Here is a 16,054-nt window from a genome sequence, read left to right on the forward strand (position 1 = left end):
CCGCCTCAGCTTAACACCATTCCCGCGGGTCCTATCACTGCTGTTTACGCTGAATAGGTCACCTGCCTCTCCACTCCCCTTCGCGAGGAAGTTGTAGAACGCGACGAGGATTAGTCGGCCCTCTGAGAACCCTGGGATGAATCCCCTCAGGCCCCATAGACTCATATGCATCCAGGGTGGGCTTGGCTGGGAGGTTTTTGTTACTGCAGTCACGGCCCTCCAACTCTGGGCCCCTTGGGTCCCAGAGCCCATCACTGCTCTTGAAGACAGAGGCGACAAAGGCATTAAATGTCTCTGCTTCACCTGTGTCCCTGCTTGTGAGGTGACCAGCCTCATCAAGTAACGGACCGATGTTTCCTCTAGTCCTCCTTTTGCTGTTAACATATTCAATACATATATTTATATATATATATATTTATATGTCTGTGTTGTCGCCCACAGTACTAGCCAGCTTCACCTCTGAGCTTTGGCCGCACGAATTTTCTCCCGACAGAGGCGAACAGCACCTCTGTAGCCCTGCCACGTCACCCGACCTCGCTTCCAGTGGCCACACGCTTTCTTTTTCCCCTTAAGCTCTAGAAGAAGATCCCTGCTCAGCCAAGCTGGCCTTCTGCCCCGCCTGCTTGACTTCCGACATTTTGGAATCGCCTGCTCCTGTGCTCTTAGGAGGTGGTGCTTAAAAAGATGGACCCCGATACCTTCCCAAGCAGCTTCTCAGGGGACCTTCCCAACTAGTTCCCTCAGCAGCCTGAAGTCTGCCCTCCCCGTGTCCAGAGTTCACAGAACTGGAGGGGTTGGAAGGGACCTCAAGAGACCATCGGGTCCAACCCCCCTGCCAAAAGCAGGTTTTGTGGCAGTTTTCCTCCTGCCACCAAAGATTTTAAACTCAACTGCTTCCTGATTGCCATGGCCAAGATGGCCGCCGATCACCACGTCCCATGGGGCTGTGGCCTCTCAGATTATTTTTGCCTATGTTGTCCTGGTTCCAGTTAGGACACAGTTAATTTTCCTCACAGGAGCTGGTAGGGTGCTATGTTTTGGATTAGGCTGAGAAGAGCGCTGGTAACATGCTGATGTTGTGATTGTCGCAGAGCAGTGTTTACACCAGGCCAAGGCCTTTTCGGCTTCTCGCTCTGTCCTGCCAGCGAGCAGGCTGGGGGTGCAGCAGGAGCTGGGAGGGGACAGACCCAGGACAGCTGACCCAAACCGGCCAAAGGGGTATTCCATACCATCTGGCGTCATGCTAAACAATATATGGGGGTGGCTGGCCGGGGTGGGGGGCCGGCTGCTCGGGGATAGGCTGGGCATCGGTCAGCGGGTGGTGGGCAATTGCATTGTGCATCACTTGTTTCGTACGCATTATTGGTAGGAGTACTATTATTATTATTATTATTATTATTATTATTATTATTATTTTCCTGTCTTAATAAACTGTCTTTATCTCAACTCACAGGCTTCACTTTCCCGTTTCTCTGCCCTATCCCAGAGAGGGAGGGGGGAAGGTGGGCGAACGGCTGTGTGGTGTTCAGCTGCCGGCCGGGTTAAACCACAGCACAGTGTTCTTCTTTTGGCATCACACTGCCCACCACATCCCACAGACCCCAGGAAGAGCCCCGAACCAGACATGGGTGTGCAGGATCTCCCCTCCAGTAGCTGGTATCAGGCCTTGGCCCTCCTGCTTCATCAAAATATTTCTCATCACAGTGCCTTTGACTATCTGTAATCATGGCCTCCAATTATCTGCTCTAACAAGTTCTTGGGGAGACTCTCTTAGTAACGGCCCTCAGCGGGGCCCGTTAACACTCCAAGTCACTTCAGCTTTTTCTTCTGACTTTACTTTCTCAATCGCTTGCATCATTCTCCTCTCGGTACCTGAGCTTCATAAATTCAGCACCAAAATACACCGTGGAACTCATTAAAATGAAGAAACTCCTAACGCTTCTTACATAGTTTTGTTCAAGACTTGTACAGCTAATTGGAGAGCTTTCATGGTGTAGTTAAGGAGGAAGATTTCAAAGAGCACCTAATAAAATTTTTTTCTCATCTTAAAGGGTGCGTTTAGTTTAATTTCGGTTTGGAGCATTTCAGTTCACTAATTGATATTGATCCAGGGTGTCTCCTTTGGGGAACTGCATAGATAGGAAAAGCAGACTCTTGAGATCTGACACTGCATGGACAACCTTGCTCCTCCCCACCCCAGCCCTGACATTTCTCCCATTGTCTACTTGGTGCTTGCACCACTTTTCCTTACACCACACTTCTGCACCAAAGTCTGCAGCTGGATGTTACAGCTCCTTTGCACCAGCTCCCACCTGCTTTCCTTAGACACCTGGCTGCACTCAGGTGCAGAAGGGTTTTTCCTATTTCCAGCCAAAGAACGTGAAAACACGCTGCAATTATCCAGAAAACAAAGCAAGCTCATCGTGTATGCCTCCTGTGACGTTTACCTTCACAAAAGAATGACTGTAGAAGTATTTTATACTGATAGACAGGCAATTAAAAATGATAGTGTTATTATTAATCCATATCATATGAACTCAATGAGAAATGATGAGGATCTTGGTAAGGAAACAATTAGACAGACTGCTGATAGATGGACAAGCTGGGCTGCTTCTACCTGAAGCTCAAAGCAGCAACTGGGTCTGTGAGAGCAGTCTAATGATCAAAGAGTAAGGGGAGGGCAAACCAGGAGAACCAAGGGAAGTGCATAGGTCCAGACAGGCGGCTGGAAAGGGGACATTCAGCAGGGTCTGTTTAATCAAAACTTGTGGATGTGCCTGGAAGGTGAGGGAGCACACCATGCTAGACAAAGCGATGACAATGCAAGTACAGGTGAACTTCAGGATTTCTTCTCCAGCGATGAATATACATCCTGAAAATTCACATTTCTTCATGATAGAAATTACACACAAAGCGTGTAATGTTTTATAAAAAGGATTGAAACATTTGAGGTGACGAGTAGTTGCTCTTTTACCCAAGTACTAAAGAAATTACTGGGTATTCAGGCAGAGCTCTGCTGTCAAGACAGTAAGCAAGCAGGACATGCGAGAGACCAGAGCCCTTTGGAGGATGCAGATGGAGCCAGGTGGAGATACCAGAGCATGTCCACTGCCAGCAGTGGTCTTTGTCCCAATAACGCCAGCCCAGCCCAACACATGAGACCCCTTCAAAGACAACACCCTTGTTCAGTGGGTTCTTGGGATTCACCTAAAGTTGAAATGGCCACTGGAAGACCCAATATACTCTCCCTTATTCCTAGTTAGCAGCTGAACAGCCATTTACCATCAGGGGTCATCTGTGGCAATCTCAGGCTGAAAGACTCAAGAGCAGGACACTTCAAAGGGCTGAGGCAGAACCCATCAGCTTACCCCAGTTTGTGAATCATCCCCTTCCAACAGGGATATGAAAGTAAATAGTGTGAAATGACCCGTCAGGTCAATGCACAGAGTACGGGACAGTCCTACATACTGTGCTGTAGTGGTAGAAGGCAAAAAGCATTGCATTGTGCCTCTGTGATTCAGATAATCACAGGTTATCTGAAAAATCACATTGGACGATTTCCTGTACTTATTTTTCTTTATTATTATTTCCCAGGTACTATGATTTGATTTCTCCTTCTTCTTCTTCTCCTTCTTCTTCTTCTTCTTCTTCTTCTTCTTCTTCTTCTTCTTCTTCTCCTTCTCCTTCTTCTCCTTCTTCTTCTCCTTCTCCTTTCTACTAATTATTCTTTTTTTTCCCCTCATTCTTTCATTTTCCTTTAGAACGAGGCTTCCAGTAGAGATAACGAAAATAAAGAAAGCATCAGAACTTCACTGGTCTCAGCTGCCATCTCTTCCCATCTCCTCTGGAGCTGGGGGAGCAGCTCCAGCATGCAGGAGGGGCTCGGGTCCAAGAGCCCAGCTGCCACATGGAGGAGCAGCCCCGGTGGCCCTCGGGGCTCCACCTCACTGCCCGCTGGGCTCTGCCTCTCTGCTGCCTTTGGGTCGGGGCTGCTGCTTCCCTGGAGCCATGGCCATGGCCAGCAGCAGGACGTGGCCTTTTCACTGCTGCTCTCTTTCGGCTTCCACATTGTGATTCTTGTCCCTGGATAAGCCCTCAGATCTCATGTATGTTGGTGACACTCCTGTTGTCTCTACAGTGACATCCCTGTGGCTGCAGGCAGCAGCAGGCAATGTGCAGCCCCGGGTCACAGCTGGCCTCCCTGCTAGCAGCACAGTAACAAAAGGGGCTGCTCAGGGCAAACCCAGAAGCCTGGAAGCCTCTTCCAAACGTGGCCTGGAGCTATTAAAGAAATGTGTGGACTTGGTGCTAAGGGCCGTGCTTTTGTGGTGGGCCTGGTAGTGTTAGCTGACGGCTGGACTTGAGCTGAAGGGCCTTTTCCAACCGCAGCGGTTCTGTGACTCTTTCATTGAGTAGGCACCAAGCAGTCACCGGGCCCAGGGAAAAGACGTCCTTGGTAGCCTCCAAGTTAGCTCAGCGTCACGGCACCGAGTCACTTGGAAGGAGCTGCTGGAATAATGAGACAAGAACCCGGTTCTATTAAGATATATATTGATGTTTTGAGGAGTGCTGCGTGGCTAGCAGCACCACAGCTGTCGAAATCTCCGTCCTGACGTTCTGTTACGCCTTGACGCCAGGATCATGATGGTCTGAGCTGCCAGGCATCTGACCATGGGTTCCACATCCTTCCCTGAAGACCGGAGGACTGCCAAAGAAAGAAGAGCAGAGATGAAAACCCACTCCTTGCAGAGATCCCCAGGCATCCCCTGCAGACCATGCCAGCCCCACTCGACTCTTCCCTTTCGACACTCAACCCTTTCAGCAGCACTGCCCAACTCCAGGCTGGGAGGGCATTCCCTGACATGCCGGGCTCCCCCGTCTCCTCTCCCTCCTTCCTATGCCTGCGTTGCTCCTCCGCCCCGAAGCATTTCCCTGGAGCAGGGCAAGGCATGGGGGCCTCTGCCCCTGTCCCCCCAGCCCTAGCACACACACCACTGCCCTCACTCACCGCTGATGATTTCATTCTGCTTCTCCTCGCTCTGGTCCCCGGAGTAGCGCGCAGCAAGCCCTAGACACAGAGTTCCCATCAGAGCCCCGCTCCCCAGCACGCTCCCAGCAGCGCAGCCCCTGGCCTGGCCAGCCAGGCTGTGCCCCCTCCTGCACCCCAGCAAGGTCATTGCCCGAGGGGGGCTGGAGCAAGGGCCCAGTCGAGGGGCTCTGGGGGCAACAGGGCTGCGCCTCGCTGCCAGGGCAGTGCCTGGGGCTGCCAAAGGCTGCCCAAAGAGGGACCCAGGGGCTGGGCTCACCAATGAACCTGACGGCCTCAAGTCGCAAGACGGTCTGGGAGTCCTGCAGGTAGGGCTGGCTCTGCTGCAGGTATTCTTCTACTCTGCCTCCGTCCTGCTGCAGCTGGAGAGAGAACACAAGGTCACAGGGCTTGCAGACCCTCCCCAGGGTCTCCTCCAGCATCCTGGGGGCAGGGAGGGCAGAGGGGCCTGCAGAAGAGCCCCCTGGGGCTCTGTGCTGGAAGGAAGGGAGCGAGGATGCGGCTGCAGGCAGCAGGCTCTGGCCGGGCACGTTTGCCCAGCTGGGGCTGGGGCCTGTGGGGTCGTCCTTACCAAGCACTCCCCGATCCTGCAGGTCTGTTTTGTCTGGGCCAAGTGCTTGAGTTCTTTGCGTCGCAGAAACTCTGCAGCGACGACGAGAGCTTCCCCAGAGGCCTGTGGAGCAGCAGAGGTTGGGACATGGCAGCACAGCCTTGGGAAGGAGACCCTCTGTCCCCTCCTCTTGGCAGGGCTGCGAGCCTTTCCCAGCGCGTTCCGGGAGGCTGTGGTGGGGGACGGCGTGCACGGGGTTCCATGGCCAGGGCAAGGACACGGGACAGCCGCCATCGGAGGCAGCTCACGCTGCCGGCCAGGGATCCCCCAGAGCATCCCTGTGGTGTCGGCACACCCTCGCCCACGTAACTGGTCAGCTCTGAGATCTGTACCTTTGCTACGCTCTCACTCTGGTCTCTCATCCGAAAGTAGAGTGGGAGAAGGCTGCTGTGCACTGTCCTCTTCAGTGCCCTCTTCCTTTGCCGCAGCACAGCCTCCGTCACGGCTTGGAAGAGGCAGATGGAGTGCTCCCGCACCTGGCTGGACTCCTGGCAGGGAGGAGGACAGGATGAATTTCAGCAACAGCTGCTGCCCGCCCATGGGGAGCAGGGGCATTAGCGTGGCTGACGCGAAGGGAGATCGCAGAACTGGGAGATGCTTCGGCGCTGGATCCTTCCCAGAGGAGCTGCTCAGCAGCCCTGCCGGGGCAGCTGCAAGGCCTGGTGCCCGTGAAAGGCAACGCAGTCGGTTGCCAGCACAGGCTGCCCGCCAGCCACCCCACTTTCGCCACCGGCCGCACCAGCCATGTCCAAGCAGAGCTCCCCAGCGGCTGGGCTGACGAGGAGACTGGCGAGGCCCTGCCTGAGTGCTGCCCACAGGGCCGGGCTGAAGGGCAGCCCTCATTACAGGGGGCCCAGCTGAGGGCTCGGGCTCCCGCAGCACACTTACGTGGTCAAAGAGTGGCAGGAGCTTCTCAGCCAGCTGCAGAGCCGTGCGACCGGCCTCTCTCCTCTCCACACGAGCCATCACGTTCCGCAGCACAAGCAGGGCCTTCAGCACGACGTCTGCGTTGGTGTCCTGCAGGGCCTCCAGGATGTCTGGCAGCACGACCTGAATTTTTCTTGCCTGTAGGAAAGACACAGTTTCCCTTCCGTGAAGCCGTGAGAGACCACCCTGGGCAAAGGGCTCTGGTTCCTGAGCACCAGCCTCCTGCCTTGCTTCCTGGCAGCTGGCATGGCAATCGCCTCCTGCAAGCAGTGGCCGCGGGCGCACTACAGGGATGCGGGGAGAGCAACGGGGAGGGACGGGAGGGCAGAAGAGCAAAGCCCCAGGCTGCCAACATGGCTTTGCTTGACGATGGCCCGCTCACCTTCTCAGGGCTCTCTGACACGGTGGAGAGCCCTTTGAGAGCCATCAAGCGCATCGCTGGGCTTGGGTGCTTCAGGTAACTCTGCAGGTGCACTGGGTTACCAAACTCCTCTTCCGAAACGTGATTCTGGGCCAGCATCTGCAAGAAAGAGCAGGGGGAGCCTGGCAGGGCCTGCAGGGCTCCCTGCAGCCTCTTCTTCTCCCGCCTTTGGGCAGGGATGGAGCAGCGCGAGCTGGCACCAAAGGCACCAGGCGCGGCTGGTTACGGGGGCTTGCCGGCCCTGCCGGCCCCAGGGACGATGTGTCCGTACGCCCTGGGGGAGCTGGCAGGTTGGGGGTAGATGGGGACAGGGCTGTGCCTGTGTGCCTGAAGGGCCACGCGCAGCCCTGCTGGGAGCAAGGTTTCATCTGGGAACTCACAGCCAAGCGACGGATGCAGGTGTCTTCTGTGACCGTCGTGCACCAGTTGCGCAGTGGCAAGTCTTCCAACAGCACATTTAAAACCTTCTCCAAGGCCTGTGGCATTGCCAGGACCACCTCCCACATGCCCAGGGCAGTGCTGCAAGCACAGAATACTCTGTCAGTGGGGCTGCCTCAGCCGCAGGGCCACGGCCCGGGCCAGCCCCGTAGGACCCAGGCTGTCCTGCAGCCCCTGTGACTTGGGGAGCGCTGGGGGCCCAGCCTGGGCAAGCAGGAAGGGTCTGAGCTGGCGTTCCCTGGGGGCAGGGGGGCTCTGGGCTGCCTTGGACAGCTGGGCTGCTGCAGCCCTGGCTGGCCCAGTGGGGCTGGAACACGTTGGTGGGATGGAGGGCTGTGCTCCTTGGGGATGCCCTGCCGTTTGCCATGGCTCTGGCAAGCAGAGAGTCTCCAGGTGCATCTCCCGACGTGGAACAAGCCCTCAAGGATGTTAAGGCCAGGACCTGTCACTTGGCGGGGAGAACTGCAGCAGGTTCTTGACTTCTTCCCTGGACATCAGGTTGGTCAGCTGGAGAAGCAGGGAGTCCAGGCAGCGCCGCGCTGATGCCGTGTGGATGCTGTCCAGGTTTTTTCTGATGCGCTCCATGATCGTTGGCACCTGGGGGGACAAGGTGGGAATGGTGTGTCCACCGGACTGCAGCCATTTCCACAGCTGCCACTGAAACCTTGGCCCCTTCCATTGCTCTCTGCTGCCTTCACGTGGCTTCTGGAGCCCAAGAGACCTCGATGTGCGAGGGAGGCAAGGAGGGAGGGAGGGATGGAGGAACAACGCCTGAAAGAGCTCAAGGGCAGGGCAATGGCCACAGGCCACTTACATCTGTCAGCCAGTACTTGGGGTCCTCCAAGGCTGTGTCCAGCACGCTGCAGGCGCCCTGCTTGTCATGGACGCTGGAGTCTTGTAAAGCTTCAAGGGCTGTGAGGATGATGTCCAGCCTCTCAGAAGGGAAGAGGTATCCTCCAAACGCCTGTGGGAAGGAGGAGGGGAGGGAGGACATGCCGCACTGAGTGTCCCAAGGGTGCTGCTTAGCTGAGCAGCAAGGGCAGCTCCGGAGAGAGGGCCCTCAGGGGGAGGGAGTGAGGATGGGGCGTACGGGGACAGAGTGCTGGCCCTGCAGGTAACCAGGGCTTGCTGGTGGCCAGGAGGGCTGGAGCTGCTGCCGGGACACAGGGGAGCAGCCTTCGCATAGCCCCAGCTTCGGGACAAGAGGAACCCTCTCACCAGGGCGAGGGAGGCCGTGCCAGCCCCAGCGGTTCTGGACCCCTTTGCTCACACGAGTTGCCTGCTGATGCTACGGACAAGATTCCCAGCAAGGCCAGAGCTCATTACCTTGGCAATCTCACAGGGAAAGGACATTACAATCAATGGAAATGTCGCATCCTTCAAACTCTTGTGTGTCTCTGCGTAACTTTCCATGTCCTTTGTCAGCGAGCATTCTAAACAGGGGGAACACCGAAGAGTCAGTAGGGAAGAGCATCTTTGCCAACAAGCTTGCCAAATGGTGAAAAGCACTTTCACTAGGAATGGCTGAGGAGGGAGGCTCAGACCCATGCTGAGGAGAGTGGTGGGCAGGGATGTAAAGCACAGGGTGACGGCTGCTGGGAGCAAGAGGGACCTCAGGGATGATGCAGAAGGAGGAGAAGCAATGGCGCTGGGTGCCGTGGGGGTAGCAGCGTGTCACAGACCCCTTCTGCTCGGGGTCGGGATGTGCAGGAAGCTCCCTGCCATCTGCTTGCAAGACGGCAGGGAGCAAACAGTCAAGGAGAATTCTGGAGGGCGTCACCATCCCTGGTGATGCACGGCTGGCTCTGCTGTTCACTCCTCAGGGAAGATGTGGTTTGGGAAGTGGCAATCGATTGATGGCTTAGACTGGGGAATACCGCGAAATGGCGTGGTAGGTGATCTGGGGAGGGTTGAGAAGGACAGCAGCAGAGAACTGCTCCTGGACATGAGGTGAGCGTTTAGCTTCTGTGGAAAACGATAGCCAGATTCCTGCGGGAAGCTGCTGTGAGGAGCAGAGGAGGTCAGGGACCCTGGCAGACTTTCATGGACAGCCTCCACCAAGCAAAAGAACAATCCTTCACAATACTCGGGGAAAAGAAGCAGACATACCAGCAGATGTCTGTGTGCAGACGGACGCTGCCCACCACACCTTCTCTTACCTCTTCCATCTGAGATGATTTTGTAGAAGCGAAAAAGAGCATCAAAAGCTGTGCAACTGACGGAATCTGTGCCACAGCTGACAATGAAGAGGTAGCCCAGCAGCTGGCCCAGGATGGGGATGTAGAGCTCTCTGAGATCTTTGTGGCTGTCCTTGTGTTTTTCATTGTAGTCTGAGATCTGGGGGAGGGAGGGAGGAGAGACAAAGGGCTTAGTGGAGGCAGAGCCGGCCCCTGAGAGAGCAGGGCCTGGGGAGGGAAGAGCAGGGGCAAAGGAGGGACGAAGAGCCTTGCTTCAGGGTGCTGAGGCCCTCACATGCACCCAGGCTTGCCTCGCAGGCACCCCTGAGTGGCAGGATGCTCTGGGATGCACGAAAGGGTCGGGAATTCCTTGTTCCTTACCTTGGCCACAAAATGTGAGAGGATGAAGTCACTCAGCCTCTCAATCCTCGTCACAGCTCTCTCACGCACAGTTGAGTTTTTGGAGCCAGCAAGGTCCAGCAGCACCTGCAAGGAGAGAAGTTGCTGGGCTGACAGGGGTCTGCAAATGTGACCTGAGAGGATTCTTTGGAAATTCTTTGCAAATGCCAAACCTCCAAGATATTCTGCAACTCTGCGCTGATGCTGGCGGTGGGACAGTTGCGTACGAAGGCCGCCAGCATGGGGTCCATGGCATTCATAGTCTGCAAGGAGGACAGATGATCACTGAATTATTTCTGTGGCCCTTCTCAGCCCCAGGAGCTGGCTCTGAGCCCCTCTGGAGCCCAGGGGTGGCTTTGGGGCTAAAAAGCTGCTGCGTGCAGACCTCCTGCAGCACAGGATCAGGCCAGGGAAGGGGAAGGGGAAGAAGGGATGAGGCTGGGAAAGCAAATCTGGGCCCCGGCCCTGCACTGGTCTCCAGTTGTCTCAGCACGGGGAAGCAAGGCAGCAGCTCAGCAGGACTGGGGGTGCCGGTACCTCGCCCAGCACATACCTTGGTGTAGAGCGCTCTTTCTGTCTCTGGCACATCCGACTCCGGAGGCAGAAAGAAGACGCTCCTGTAGCACGCGTTCCGGAGACTCTCCTTTTTGCCGTGCAGTGCTCTCGGCACGGTGTTGCTGAGGGAGAGAGAGAGAGGAGCCTGTTGGACGCAGTGCCTCGAGGCTTATGAAGGAGGACACGGACCTCCCTTGGCCAGGCATCCCTGGGAGGGACGGGCAGCCTCCCTGCCAGCTTCAGGGCCACCAGGACGTTGCCCTGGGGATGTGCTGGCCCAACCAGGGGCTGGGCACTCACCTGAGGACGGCGATGGTCTCCATGGCCTTCTGCCGAAATTCTGTGCGCAAGCTGTCCATGGGCTCCTTTTCCAGCAGCGCCTGCAGAGCACAAGCGGGATGAGACCTTGCAGCCGCCGGCACCCAGCACCAGCAGAGCCAGCGCTGCCCCAGCCCCGGCCTCCCAGGGGGCTGGTGCCGGGGGTCTTGCCCCTTCCCCAACCCGCCGCACATCCTCTCACCATGATGTTCTCCACCAGCTTATTTTTGCGGCAGAAGGCATGCAAGTCCAGCGTCAAGCCCTTCTCTGAAACAGTTCTGCACAGAGCGCAGATTTTGCTGAGGAACAGCATCTTCTGCGCCTCCTTGTCCTGGCAGCCACAAAGACACCAACAGAGCGTTAGGGGGACACCCACGGCCAGCAGGACCAAAGCCTTGAGGGGTCTGGAGCTGTGTGGGACGCCCGCAGGCCACGGCTCTGCCCAGCCAGCAGCCCTCCAGCAGCCCCGCAGCAGAGCCGTGGCAGCGCCAGGAGCACGGCTGCGATGCAAGCGGTTGCCGTTACCTTTTCTGTGCCGCGGACATAAGCCTCGATGAATTCCACGGATGTGTCTTTGCACAGTTTCCTTGCCTTATCTGGAAAGGAGGAAAGCAAAGAGTGCTGCAGAGAGGGGCTGAATGCAGGAGTGAGGAGAGGAAGGGCCCCAGCCCCAGAAGGACGTGGGGAGGCCGCGAGGATGCCCAGAGGCTGCAGGAGCTCTGCTGGGAAGAGAGGCTGAGGGAGCTGGGCTTGTGGAGCCTGGAGAAGGCTGCGGGGGGACCTCGCTGCGGCCTCCCAGTGCCCAAAGGGGCCTCCGGGAAAGCTGGGGGGGATCTTCATCAGGGAGCGCAGCGACAGGACAAGGGGTGACGGCTTTAACCTAAAAGAGGGCAGGTTTCTTTCGGGCAGGGAGGGATTTCTATCCTTCACGCCCAGGGTGGTGAGGCCCTGGCGCAGGCTGCGGTGCCCCCTCCCTGGCGCTGCCCACGGCCAGGCTGGGTGGGCTTTGGGCAGCCTGGGCTGGGGGGAGGCGTCGTGATCGCTGACGTCCCCCCCAGCCCAAAGCGTCCTGGGATTCTGTGGTGCTGTGGAGGAAGCTCAGCACCGTCGGGCCCACCCGCCGGGTTAGCCAGGAAAGGAGTCCTGGAGTCAAGCAGGGGTCTCGCTGTCCCCAACCCTCCCCACCCCATCCCCGTGACCCTGACTCACTGGGATCCAGCAGCTGCGACTCGTCCTTGCTGTCCGCTGCCGGGCTGCTTTCCGCTGCCGGGCTGCTTTCCGCTGCCGGGCTGCTTTCCGCTGCCGGGCTGCTTTCTGCGGCCGGGCTGCTTTCCGCGGCCGGGCTGCTTTCCGCTGCCGGGCTGCTTTCCGCTGCCGGGCTGCTTTCCGCGGCCGGGCTGCTTTCTGCTGCCGGGCTGCTTTCCGCGGCCGGGCTGCTTTCTGCGGCCGGGCTGCTTTCCGCGGCCGGGCTGCTTTCTGCGGCCGGGCTGCTTTCCGCTGCCGGGCTGCTTTCCGCTGCCGGGCTGCTTTCTGCTGCCGGGCTGCTTTCCGCGGCCGGGCTGCTGCCCTCTGCCAGCAAGCTGTCCTCTGCTGGCCGGCTGCTGCCCTCAGAAGACCAGGTCTCCTGCCAGGCCAGCCTGGGCTTCTTGGGGGGCATGCCTCCCTCCTCATCGGATTCAGAAGGAGACTTTGGCTTGCGAACACGGCCCTTCAGGATAAAACGGCGGCTCCTGTGGGCGGGCGGTTGCGGCATTGCGGGACGTGGGCTGTGCTCGGGGACTCCTCGAAGGCCCTGTGCTCCTGCCCTGTCCGTCACTGCCGTGCACCGACACTGAGGGTCCGAGCCACGGCTGCACTCTTATAAGGCGGACCCCTGGGGTGTCATCAGGTGATGTCACAAAGGGTCCCAGTGTGACACGCGCCTGGGCTGGGTGGGTCCCGGGCGTCCGGGCGCCGTACGTTCGCGGGCGGCACCAAGCTGGGCAGGAGGGTTGATCCGCTTGAGGGCAGGAAGGCTCTGCAGAGGGATCCGGACAGGCTGGATCGACGGGCCGCATCCAGCTGCGTGGCATTCAAGGCCAAATGCTGGGCGCCACACTTGGAATCCTAGAATATCCCGAGTTGGAAAGGGGCAGACCTGAAGGGATGAAAGACACGGTCTCCTGATGGCTCTTGAGCAGAAGGCGCCCCGAGACACGCGCCTCAAGCCAGCCAGCAATTGGCCACTGCGCAAAGCTCATCATTAGCGTTGTAGCCAAGTTAATTTATCTCCACCTTGCTCACCTGGCATCAGCCAATTTTTCACCCTAAACAGCATGTATTTATCTAGCTGTACAACGGACATTTTGTCCAGAAGGATACTGAGAGAAACAGTATTGAAAACTTGATGGAAATCCAAAACCTGGCTTCCCTTGGTCAACTAGATGGGTGACGTTGTCATAAAAGGAAATTAAGTTTGTTAAACAGGACTTTCCCCTCATGAACCTTGGTGGGCTGTGACCAATGACTGCGTTGTCTTTCAGGTGTTTTTCAGTAACGCCCAGGACAGTTCTCTCCATATTTTCACTAGGCTCTGAAGAGAGACTGGCAGGTCCGTAATTATCAGGCTCTTCTTTCTTGCCCTTCTTGAAAGCTGTCACAACGATTGCCAGCCTAGTGTCAACTTGGACCTCTCTGGGCTCCCAAGACCATTGAAAAATAATTGAGAGAGGTCTCACAAGGACATTATCATAGAATCATAGAATCGTAGAATATCCCGAGTTGGAAGGGACCCATAAGGACCATCTAGTCCAACTCTTGGCACCGCACAGGTCTGCCCAAAGTTTAGACCGTGTGACTAAGTGCACAGTCCAATCGCTTCTTAAATTCAGACAGGGTTGGTGCAGTGACTACGTCCCTGGGGAGCCTGTTCCACCATGCGACCACCCTCTCGGTGAAGAACCTCTTCCTGATGTCCAGCCTAAGCTTCCCCCGCCTCAGCTTAACACCATTCCCGCGGGTCCTATCACTGCTGTTTACGCTGAATAGGTCACCTGCCTCTCCACTCCCCTTCGCGAGGAAGTTGTAGAACGCGACGAGGATTAGTCGGCCCTCTGAGAACCCTGGGATGAATCCCCTCAGGCCCCATAGACTCATATGCATCCAGGGTGGGCTTGGCTGGGAGGTTTTTGTTACTGCAGTCACGGCCCTCCAACTCTGGGCCCCTTGGGTCCCAGAGCCCATCACTGCTCTTGAAGACAGAGGCGACAAAGGCATTAAATGTCTCTGCTTCACCTGTGTCCCTGCTTGTGAGGTGACCAGCCTCATCAAGTAACGGACCGATGTTTCCTCTAGTCCTCCTTTTGCTGTTAACATATTCAATACATATATTTATATATATATATATATGTCTGTGTTGTCGCCCACAGTACTAGCCAGCTTCACCTCTGAGCTTTGGCCGCACGAATTTTCTCCCGACAGAGGCGAACAGCACCTCTGTAGCCCTGCCACGTCACCCGACCTCGCTTCCAGTGGCCACACGCTTTCTTTTTCCCCTTAAGCTCTAGAAGAAGATCCCTGCTCAGCCAAGCTGGCCTTCTGCCCCGCCTGCTTGACTTCCGACATTTTGGAATCGCCTGCTCCTGTGCTCTTAGGAGGTGGTGCTTAAAAAGATGGACCCCGATACCTTCCCAAGCAGCTTCTCAGGGGACCTTCCCAACTAGTTCCCTCAGCAGCCTGAAGTCTGCCCTCCCCGTGTCCAGAGTTCACAGAACTGGAGGGGTTGGAAGGGACCTCAAGAGACCATCGGGTCCAACCCCCCTGCCAAAAGCAGGTTTTGTGGCAGTTTTCCTCCTGTCACCAAAGATTTTAAACTCAACTGCTTCCTGATTGCCATGGCCAAGATGGCCGCCGATCACCACGTCCCATGGGGCTGTGGCCTCTCAGATTATTTTTGCCTATGTTGTCCTGGTTCCAGTTAGGACACAGTTAATTTTCCTCACAGGAGCTGGTAGGGTGCTATGTTTTGGATTAGGCTGAGAAGAGCGCTGGTAACATGCTGATGTTGTGATTGTCGCAGAGCAGTGTTTACACCAGGCCAAGGCCTTTTCGGCTTCTCGCTCTGTCCTGCCAGCGAGCAGGCTGGGGGTGCAGCAGGAGCTGGGAGGGGACAGACCCAGGACAGCTGACCCAAACTGGCCAAAGGGGTATTCCATACCATCTGGCGTCATGCTAAACAATATATGGGGGTGGCTGGCCGGGGTGGGGGGCCGGCTGCTCGGGGGTAGGCTGGGCATCGGTCAGCGGGTGGTGGGCAATTGCACTGTGCATCACTTGTTTCGTACACATTATTATTATTAATACTATTATCACTATTATCATTATTATTGTTATTATTATTTTCCTGTCTTAATAAACTGTCTTTATCTCAACTCACAGGCTTCACTTTCCCGTTTCTCTCCCCTATCCCAGAGAGGGAGGGGGGAAGGTGGGCGAACGGCTGTGTGGGGTTCAGCTGCCGGCCGGGTTAAACCACAGCACAGTGTTCTTCTTTTGGCATCACACTGCCCACCACATCCCACAGACCCCAGGAAGAGCCCCGAACCAGACATGGGTGTGCAGGATCTCCCCTCCAGTAGCTGGTATCAGGCCTTGGCCCTCCTGCTTCATCAAAATATTTCTCATCACAGTGCCTTTGACTATCTGTAATCATGGCCTCCAATTATCTGCTCTAACAAGTTCTTGGGGAGACTCTCTTAGTAACGGCCCTCAGCGGGGCCCGTTAACACTCCAAGTCACTTCAGCTTTTTCTTCTGACTTTACTTTCTCGATCGCTTGCATCATTCTCCTCTCGGTACCTGAGCTTCATAAATTCAGCACCAAAATACACCGTGGAACTCATTAAAATGAAGAAACTCCTAACGCTTCTTACATAGTTTTGTTCAAGACTTGTACAGCTAATTGGAGAGCTTTCATGGTGTAGTTAAGGAGGAAGATTTCAAAGAGCACCTAATAAAATTTTTTTCTCATCTTAAAGGGTGCGTTTAGTTTAATTTCGGTTTGGAGCATTTCAGTTCACTAATTGATATTGATCCAGGGTGTCTCCTTTGGGGAACTGCATAGATAGGAAAAGCAGACTCTTGAGATCTGACACTGCATGGACAACCTTGCTCCTCCCCACCCCA

The 16,054-nt window shown here is 56.2% G+C and overlaps 1 protein-coding gene across 3 annotated transcripts; it reads right to left on the bottom strand.

The window, feature by feature from the left end:
* Positions 1-3,814: 3,814 nt before the first annotated feature.
* On the bottom strand, positions 3,815-14,254 carry LOC136787487 (maestro heat-like repeat-containing protein family member 7). 3 transcript variants are annotated; one of them, XM_066984757.1, is made up of 19 exons: positions 12,102-14,252; positions 11,418-11,488; positions 11,095-11,223; positions 10,875-10,954; positions 10,573-10,696; positions 10,193-10,282; positions 10,002-10,106; positions 9,603-9,780; positions 8,770-8,876; positions 8,258-8,407; positions 7,886-8,040; positions 7,386-7,524; positions 6,967-7,104; positions 6,546-6,722; positions 5,990-6,145; positions 5,619-5,720; positions 5,307-5,409; positions 5,009-5,068; positions 3,819-4,705 (listed from the first exon to the last, which is right to left on the bottom strand). In XM_066984757.1, exons 1-19 carry the CDS (start codon positions 12,643-12,645, stop codon positions 4,578-4,580), a joined length of 2,736 nt encoding a protein of 911 aa, XP_066840858.1. In that variant the 5' UTR covers positions 12,646-14,252; the 3' UTR covers positions 3,819-4,577. The 3 variants fall into 3 exon arrangements, with proteins under 3 accessions (XP_066840859.1, XP_066840858.1, XP_066840860.1); XM_066984758.1 differs by lacking the exon at positions 5,619-5,720 and having other exon boundaries at positions 3,815-4,705; positions 12,102-14,254; XM_066984759.1 differs by lacking the exon at positions 11,095-11,223.
* Between the last annotated feature and the right edge of the window lie 1,800 nt (positions 14,255-16,054).

Source organism: Anser cygnoides, chromosome 29 (assembly GCF_040182565.1).
Source record: "Anser cygnoides isolate HZ-2024a breed goose chromosome 29, Taihu_goose_T2T_genome, whole genome shotgun sequence".
NCBI classification, from domain to species: Eukaryota; Metazoa; Chordata; class Aves; order Anseriformes; family Anatidae; genus Anser; species Anser cygnoides.

Bases quoted from the DNA above. Each gene is read 5' to 3' on its own strand.
- LOC136787487 (XM_066984757.1), bottom strand. From the start codon at position 12,645: ATGCCGCAACCGCCCGCCCACAGGAGCCGCCGTTTTATCCTGAAGGGC. The intron at 9,781-10,001 runs GTAAGGAACAAG...TCCCTCCCCCAG, and splicing joins TCTCACATTTTGTGGCCAAG to ATCTCAGACTACAATGAAAA. The intron at 5,069-5,306 runs GTGAGCCCAGCC...CTCTGTGTCTAG, and splicing joins TGAGGCCGTCAGGTTCATTG to GGCTTGCTGCGCGCTACTCC.